This window comes from Geospiza fortis, unplaced genomic scaffold (assembly GCF_000277835.1).
Source record: "Geospiza fortis unplaced genomic scaffold, GeoFor_1.0 scaffold41, whole genome shotgun sequence".
In the NCBI taxonomy this organism is placed as follows: Eukaryota; Metazoa; Chordata; class Aves; order Passeriformes; family Thraupidae; genus Geospiza; species Geospiza fortis.
This window is the reverse complement of record NW_005054299.1, coordinates 15,432,306-15,441,608: the sequence shown is the minus strand read 5'-3', so window position 1 is coordinate 15,441,608 and position 9,303 is coordinate 15,432,306. Positions and strand designations below refer to the sequence as shown.

The following is a 9,303-nucleotide window of genomic DNA, read 5'->3' as shown; positions in this document are numbered from 1 at the left end:
TTTATGATTAGGCTTTTGCAGCCAAATGGGTTTTATTAGAGTTATTCCCAGGAAAGGTGTTAGTTCATACAGTTATGTTCTGACTTCAGACTTCAGGCTTGCTAATAACAGAGAACTCAACTCCACGCTTGTTGAGGCGATCAATCAGTTTTGTTTTCGAGAAGGCAGCTCCTGGAGAATATACACCACCCCTGTTAGTGAAAATCAAAAAGGAGAAACATTAGTGGCATAGTGATTGAGGGACACCTTTTGTTAAGCTAGAGATGTGCTTCCCTGACTAAGAAAGAAAAAGCCACTTAGTCCGAGAAGAGAGTGGGTGAGGAATTTGGCAGGGTGGTTATAATCACAGGTTCATTTCTGCATCCAGCAAGCTCTATAGAAACCACTCCATTAACTGAACATAAAGACATTGATGCCAAGGCCTGACTAAAAGCCTGTGACTACTGATTGGCTGGTGAAGAGCAAGTGGCTTTGAATCAGCTTGCAGTGAAGCATCTCCCTTGCACAGCCAGTTGGGTGAGGTAACACAAATCCACAGGGCTGATTAAGTGTATTTTCAAAGAGAAACATTTGCACACAGTAGCTTTAAGGGAGAACAAGCTGCTCAGCATGGGAAGGTACTTACCGTTTAGGCAGAGAAGCTGAATCTTCCAGAAGAGATAGAGCTGCTTGAACCATTGCAATTGGTGTAGCAACATATCCAGGCTCTGACAAAAAAAAAAAACAAACCAAACCAAAACCCCCCAATGAAACACAGTGCCTTGAAATGTAGAATGCAATCTTGCTCTTCCCTACAGCATTCTGGAGAATAATGTCTTCAGCAATGAAACAGCCTTTCTGATTTAAGAACAGCTTTTTTTTACCTAGTAAACAAACAGACTGAGTAGCTGGTGAAATCCTTACGATCTAATCCAGACAAATACTGCTTCACATAATGGCCTCTAACCACACAACTGTGAGTGACCACATCGTGGTGACAGAGGGCTTTCTGACACAGCAAGAGCTTTCCCCATCCTGTACTTCAATTCAGAATTTTACCATGCAACACTTGCATTCTGCCACATCTCTAGTTATTTAAACAAGCTGTGCTCCAGTAACTCATTTCTGAATGTACATTCTTGCTCTCTCCAAATTTCAGATGTCATGTCCCCTCAAGGAATGACCTGAACAAAAGTATGTAATAGTCAGAAATTATACCACACCAGACCTGTTAAAGTTCACTCTCTGGGAACTGGAAATAAACAAAGTACTAAGTCCAGGCTGTAACAACTAAAAACTATTCTTAAAGCCCTCTTCCTTCAAAAGGTCTGCTCTGCAAAAATGAAAATCAGACCAGGGAAAGTCAGAGGAAAGAGATTCACAAGAATGCAAGTGAACTGGCTATTTCAAAAACCAGGTCACAATGAATTCTAGTATTCAAGTTAATACACTGTAAAGGCTGTTGGCTTTATTCCTGTTGCAGGTGCTTCTCAAGGGTGAAAGGGACAGCAGTGCAATCAGAAATGTATTTCAGAGCAGGGAATGCTAGGCAAAATACATACCTGGTCCTTTCACTTCAGTGCAGATCTTCACATTTGGTTTGCTTTTCTGGGGATCTTGTCCCTCACTGTAACCCTCACCAAAAAAAGTCATTGTAAAAGAGGTTCCATCCATCTGTAGTGGACAAGACAAGCATAGTCACCAAAAGAGAAACTGGTTGCTACCAGGAAAGCACAAGTAGTAAATAAAAGTATCCAAATTCTATATATAGAATCCTGCCAAATACTATAATCCATTTAAACATGAGAGAAGTTATTTTGAATTACTGCTTGAAAGGTTAATCTGAGTTTTTAATTACTTCTGCTTTGTTGCACTGGCCTTGTACTAAAGTCTGTTTATTCTCTCAGTACTTTCAGTCCTGGGTTTTTTGTTAATCAGTCTCCCTTGGTCATCACATTTGATGGAGTGCTCTGAGCCATCCATGGGAATACATCAGGCCCAGCAACATTATCCATTTATTCCTCATAGCAGTTACACACACTTTGATGTCTAAAAGCAGAAGGCATGGTTATTTAAATATCCAGTAACTATCAAAAACAGTCACACACAACATGCATTTGGACCTAGAGGGGAAGCTGTATGAGTGGAGGCTGAGGTTTCTTGGTCTGATCAGCCAGGAGGAGACTGAGGGGAGACCTCACTGCAGTTACACCTTCCTTGTGAGAGGAAGATGAGGGGCAGGCACTGATCTCTGTGGTGCACCAGTGACTGGACCTGAGGGAATGGCCTGAAGTTGTGTCAGGGAGGTTTAGGTTGGATATCAGGAAAAGTTTCTTCACCCAGAGGGTGGCTGGGCACTGGAAGAGGCTCTCCAGGGAAGTGGTCACAGCACCAGTCTGACAGAGTGTCACCAGCCTGACAAGAAGTGCTTGGACAGCACTCTCAGGCACATGGTGTGACTCTTGGGGTATCCTGTGCAGGGCCAGGAGTTGGACTGTAATGATCCTTGTGGATCTCTTCTAACTCAGAATATTCTGTGATTCCTTTAGAAATTATTTCTTTGAGGCTAAGCAGTTGACTCTGAATTACTATTCCACCATTACCACAACAAATGTATTCTATAACTGTGGTAGAAAACAGTCAGTTACCTGCTTCTGGGTTGGTCCTTTCTTTGAGAAGCGTCCAGCAGAGAAAAATTCTGGGTACTGTATGAATAGAGGAGAGAAAAAAAAAAGGAAGAAAAAGACAAAAAAAGACCAGCAGTAAATAAGAGGGAGAAAAAAAGATATCTCCAATATCTCCAAACACTAAATTATTTTGTGTTTTGAAAACTTACTTTTGTCAGAAGTTTTCTTCCAAAGTTAAACTTCACCAGAAGAAGAAATAACATGCCCAGAAACATCAGCTTGATAACAGAGCCAAGACCACCTACGGTCACATAAGCACCATACTGGACCTGAAGAAAAATGGGTTTTCAGTGATAGGATTTACATTAATTTTTTCCATCAATTGATTTTTATAAATCAATCTACCCTGTAAGTAAGATGCAGTTATTTTGTACAACATACATTGGTTTAAACAGGGCCTTAAACAATTGTCTTAGTTCTAAGGAACTGTTTGAAGAATGCTTCACTTTATCATTTATTCTGGGAAGACAATGTAACTACAGAGTGAAGAGGGAGCACACATGGTACACAAGAACAGACGACTTTACAGAAAGATGTGTTTTGGCATCCAATTTCAGCCTTCTTTCCTAGATCTCACTTTTCTCCTCCTTGTGCTTTTTTTAAAGAGAAACTGAAATAGCAATGGCAAGCCTTTCTCATTTGTAGCTTCCAAGTGCATTTTTAAAGCACCATCTCACCCTCATTGCTGAACTGATGCCTATGATTCTGCACAGCAGTTATAGAGATTGTTGGTGGTTATCTCCTCTCAGGAAACCATGGAAAATAAAAATTAATCATCTTTTCCACCACATTACTTCACACTTTACTCTGCACACTGGAGACCCGAGCATCAAAGAAATCTTAAGATATAAATGAGCAGCATATGAATTATGTATCAGAATATTTACTACACTATACTGAGCTGGCTATAGCTACCATTGACTACAATTATGATGCTTTTAGAAGCTCTGCTTATACAACAAGAGAAGTCTCTGCACGGAATCAGAATTTAACATATTTATCATGACGGCTACCTTTCAAATATTCCTGTGACTCAAGGTTTCTATTCCCTACAAATACATACCCAGAAATCAGACAGCAGGAGAACCTGACATGACAATCTCATAACTATCATGTTACCAAAGGCAGGCTCATCAGCCACAGTCTCAAGTAGCATCAAACAGGCCAGTGCACAAATAACAGTAACTTACAGGTGTTTGCTGCAACTCGGTGTGCAAATAACGCTGAGTCCTTTTCACAACAGAGCCATCAGATCCCATGAATGTAAGACAGTACTCCTTGAATTCCGGACTGTAAAACATAAATCCCCTGCAAATGAAAAAAAAATTAAGTCAGAAAACAAATGTTCCAATCTTCACACAAACTGAAAGAAATTGACCGTAATGGCCTTACCATTACCAGTTTTCTCCCAAGAATTTTTGTGACATTATCTCTTTTCACTAAAAGCAAGCAATTCCAAATATATCCCTGGCTCACTCAAAATTCGCTACATATAATTCACTATAGATAATTCACTATATGCACTATATCAAGGATGAATATGATAATCAATATAATAGTATTTTCATTTTTTCCCTCCATTCTACTAATCGCTTCTGAAATCAAAAGTTTCCCATGTCACTAGAAGTCCTTTAGAATGCGTTAATTTTGAGACCCAGTAAATGATGAGACATGTTCTCTTTTCAGTAAGATATGAACAAGTCTGTAAAACTGAACTGATCTTCAATTCTACTAGATGACCATCTATGTGTTCATACTATACTAAAGTCCTAACTGCATCTTTTCAGTATTTAATACTGTAGCAATCTGTATCATAAATACTGGAACTGTTAGGAGACTGTATATTCCACATCTTATGCTTATACCTTTTTTTAAGCTTTGCACCAACTACTGGAACAGGGGCATATCCTATCTGTTTTCGAAGCTTCTTCAGGCTGGCTTCATCTGCAAGGCCATAGACAGCTGATTTCCAGGTCCCATCATGTACACCAAGACCCTTGTGACATACCATGAAACAATAATTAGTTCAGTATTTAAAAGTTTCATGGATTATTTTAATAATATTAGAATCACTACATGTATTACAATTATTACATATAAATGTTATGATGATAGTGTATTGAAATGGTGTGGGTTGACTTGGCTGGATGTCAGTTGCTTAATTACCAAGACACTCCATAACTCTCCTCCTAGCTAAGATAGGAGGAGGAGATGGAAAATAAGATGGAAAAATCCCTTGTGTGTAAAGATAAAGGTGAGTTAATAAAGCAAAAGCTGCATATGGAAGCAAAGGTGTGGTAGTAACAAATGCCTCCCCCTCTACCCTTCTCCTCCTTTCCCTTAGCCTTTATTGCTGAGCAGACATTATGGAACATCCCTTTGGTCAGTCTGGGGCAGCTGTCCGGGCTGTGTCCCCTCCCAGCATCCTGCCCACCCCAGCCCATGAGGTGAGGGGGGGAATGCTGCAGAGACAGCCTGAGTGCTGTGCCAGCACTGCTCAGCAGTGGCCACAACACTGCTGTGTTACTGACACCTCTGCAGCTGCCACACAAAGCTCAGCACTGTGAGGGCTGCTGTGGGGAAATGAACTCCACATGAGCCAGACGCAACACAATCTCCACCCCTCTTTCCACATGATCTGCAACATACTCAGGACCCACCAAATCTGACACATATCTGTAGCTCTTCATAACTACACCTCAGTGTAGTTAATTCTCATTATTGAAATCCCTTCTTACCAACACTTTGAACTTACGCTATATATTTAAATATATGTCCTCATATCCAACATATAGATTTATACATTCCCATGAACTGCTATCCCCTGTTGCTTAACAGATACTACTCTCCCATTCCACGGGCTTCCTCCATTCTTCCACATGTTTTTTAAGAAAAAAAATGGTTTGTAAGGCAAGATGGATACTCATGCCAGGAGCAGTAGTGTTTGGTTGTTGGGCATCCAGACTGACTTGGATCATTGTTGCATTTCTTTAACAACAGCATTAGAATTATTACATATATTACACATTATTACAATTACGATCCACAGGTATTATCATTAAATGCATTAAAGTACATTGAAACGACCTTCACCCCAGCAACAAACAAAAACCCCAAACAGCCTAACACTAGGATTAGTGGCAATACACTGTGGACCTGTTACAGTTTCACTTGTGTAAGAATCCTTCCCACAGTCTCCAAAAACAAAATAGTTCTTGGAGCAGCTTACCAGAGCAAAGTGTGGGTAGACAGCTCTGCAAACAGACCTTACAAAAGGGTGTTTGCTTAGGATACTTTTAGTGGCTCCTAAAGAATAAAGTTCTTAGACTTATCAAAGACCTGCCAGCTTGCTCCTTGGTCTGACTTAATGTAGCAACATTTATTCTGATGGGCTGTGGTGATGTTATTGCAAATACTCCTGAGTTTCAGGAAGGAAGAAACCAACTAACCTCAGGCCCAGACTTCACCGACAGGAAACTCTCAACAGCAGTTAAAGTACCTGTAAGGGAGGGGAAAATATTACATATTTTCAATATTGCATATTGGCACACACAGTCATTAGTCTGCAAAGCCAGAGAATGCTCTGATAGACTCAAAACAGCAGGCCACTGACATTATCAGCAGAGTTACATCTTTATCTCAAAGCAAAGTAATGTAACATTAAGATGCACAGCTATCTGAGTTAGCAAGTACTACATTTCTTGTGGAAATTACTTCAATACAGGTCACTAGTATTACCTCTATTCATTAATTTTTTTCATTTATCTAATGAATGAGATAATGTAAAAAATTCATTGAAAAAAGTAATATTGAGAGCCACATTTAGTTTTCCTCAAGTTTCAAAATAAAAGATGATGTAGGCTGTGAAAGCAAACATGAACTTAAAAATTTTGTTACACCCAAACTACAAAAAACCCACCACCAAAACAAAACAACCCACAACCCCCTCAAAAACCCAAAACAGAGAAAATATTTAATTTTAGCATAGTTTAAAAGAGTGTTCTGCAAAGAATGTTTAGTTTGATGAACAGCAGAACAACACAACGCCTCCAAATTCTGATTTGTTTTGCTTTGCTTAGTTCCTTCTGAGATTGGAAAACTGTATTTGTATGGATAAATTTCAATACAGCAAGCAACTGCATAGACAGAGGTAATGCCATAAAGTCAAAATAGGAAGAGATAAAAGACATCTATTCAAAACAGGTGTCAAACATCAAATTACAACCTCATGAACATCCAGACACTCATTTCCATACCTTGTTTCTCCTCCAAAGTCTGAGGTTTCTTCAACTGAATGCTGACTCCAATGTAAACCGATCCCATTTAGCAGCCTTTTTAATAGCCCATAAAAGCAAAACATTTGGATACTCTTATGGGCCCTCCCAACTGAAAGTCAGACTTGATGAACAGAGTATCCTCATCTGGGATCAGGATCAAGTACTATTTACATAGAATTAAACCCTCTCACATATTTTCTTAAATGTATTTCTCTTTCAGTTACCCTCTAGCTGCTATTAAAAGGCACTGCTACTTACACTCACAAAACAGCTTCTCAGAGCTTGCAGTTGAAAAAGGAAACTTGGGAAACCTGATTACCCCCCCCCCCCCCAAGTCTGTGGGCCCCTTCCCACTGTCTCTTTCCTACAAGATTCTCACTGCACAAGTGGCAATTGTGCTGAGGCTGCCTAGGGACATCCATACATTGGCTGAGCAGCCTGCTGCTCACAGCTGAACATTCTGTCCTCTCAGATTCACAGAATATTCCAAGCTGGAGGGGACCCATGAGCACCACTGAGTGAATGCTCTCGTGGAGATGGAACCCACAAGCTTGGTGTTATTAGCAGCCTGCTCTGAACAACTGGGCTCAACACAGGGCCCTCTTGGTGAGCAAGGGGACCATGACTCCTCCCCTACCCAATGACACATCCAATGGGAATATGACACTCAATTTCTCTCTACCGCATTTGGTTGAAACTGGTTACCTGGTAAAGGCAGGCAGAAAGAGACATTGAAAGAGTTTCCACAGGACCACTTCTGCTTTAGGAAACCAGATGAGAGCATAATCTGCATTCTTATTCCACCATAAAAATACACTTATTCTAGTCACCTTTCAGCTTGTCTCTGGTGTACAGTACTCCCATATCTGCCGGTATGGAGTCAAAGCCACAGCTTCCAACAACATATACTCCCTTTTCTGCAGCTCTCTCATTGTATTTCAGGTACATTCCTTCCAGAAACTGAAACACAGCCAGAACAAATATTTTAAGCTGAAATTCATTCTTGGCCATACCCAATATCAGCCATCGGCACTTCACTGTCACATCATAGCACCCTCCATGCTTCAAGCACCTTTGACAGATATACAATTCCTGGTCTGTAGTATGAAAGTTTCACAGCAGTGAAAAGAAAAGTACAAAATTCCCATGTAGTATCATAACAGAGGCTTGAAACATATTCAGCAATTTGGAACTTCCACAGAAACCCAAAGAGGGTGTCTTAAAAGCAAGAAAACGATACAACCAAGTATAGTGTACTTTAAAATAATTACTGCATCTTGAAATTGTAGATCAGGAGGCAGAATTTGTCTTCATGTTCAGAAACATAAGCAGAAACATGAAACAAACTAAACAAACACTCCTTTTTCAGAGCCTTGATATAAGGTAATGGTTTTTTACCATCACATACCTGGGGTTCTCCACTAATGTCAATGCAGCTTGCACCATTTTCAACACAAGCTTCTACCACAGGTTCTCCAAAGAATCTATACTATAAAAGGAAAGAACACCAGATGTAACAAAAGAAAACCCACACACCACAACTCAACCAGTGTGCTTTACCTAAAATATGTATCTGCAATAAAAGTGAACCTGGTGGCTATCGATTTTTCTAAGCAGGGCTAAAATGCAAGAGCACTTCTATTTCTTGGGAGTGTGGGGAGAAGAAAACATAATCTTCACTGCTGCCAATGGAGCTTGCTGCAGAATACCACACCTGATTTCTCATGAAATCAGATCAGATCACCAAGACCAATTGAATACCGCCACTAATTTCACTTTACACTTCCTGCACTCTTATTATCAGCATATTCTCTACTTAAACACTGAATTTCAAAGACATGGTCATGACCCAACTCCCACCTCGCAGACTTTGATGCTCTCTGAATGCACTGGAAATGCTGCCACTCTGAGTTTTAAAAGAGCCAAGCGCTTCTGGCAGCAAGCCTGTGGGCCCCTTTTCCAGCTCCGTGCTTAACCCTAGCCACACACTGACATTCTGGCCCAACCCAAAACGTTGCGCCAAACTTTACCGTCAGTATCTCAGGCTGCCTGTGAAGGACTAAAAACCATCTCCGCTATATTTCACTGTGGACACCTATCCATGAACCGCACCACCTGCGAGGGCGGTGGAAACCCTTCGGCCACTGCAGTGCACAGCGGTACTGGCAACTCCAGGGTCGAGTTCCACCAGCTGCGCTGTCCCTGCGCGGCCGCGGCAGCTCTCGGAGCCCCGCTCCGGCGCAGGCAGCCCGCAGCCCCGGAGCGGCCCCGGGGCGGACTGGCCGCGGGGGCACCGCCCCGCCCGCATCCCGCACTCACCGGGCCCACGCAGTTCAGCACCACCCCGGTCGGCTTCGCCA

The 9,303-nt window shown here is 41.3% G+C and overlaps 1 protein-coding gene across 1 annotated transcript in view; it reads right to left on the bottom strand.

Annotated features, from left to right (window-relative positions):
• The window catches only part of SCCPDH (saccharopine dehydrogenase (putative)), a 23,247-nt gene continuing 13,944 nt past the window's right edge, over positions 1–9,303 (bottom strand). The window contains exons 2-12 of the mRNA XM_005416334.3: positions 9,263–9,298; positions 8,352–8,432; positions 7,774–7,903; positions 6,116–6,165; positions 4,532–4,662; positions 3,857–3,974; positions 2,816–2,935; positions 2,628–2,684; positions 1,542–1,653; positions 626–707; positions 1–191 (exon numbers count right to left, since the gene is read on the bottom strand). Of these exons, the coding sequence (XP_005416391.3) occupies positions 86–191; positions 626–707; positions 1,542–1,653; positions 2,628–2,684; positions 2,816–2,935; positions 3,857–3,974; positions 4,532–4,662; positions 6,116–6,165; positions 7,774–7,903; positions 8,352–8,432; positions 9,263–9,298 (1,023 nt within the window). The 3' untranslated portion in view covers positions 1–85. The remainder of the gene's footprint in view (positions 192–625; positions 708–1,541; positions 1,654–2,627; positions 2,685–2,815; positions 2,936–3,856; positions 3,975–4,531; positions 4,663–6,115; positions 6,166–7,773; positions 7,904–8,351; positions 8,433–9,262; positions 9,299–9,303) is intronic.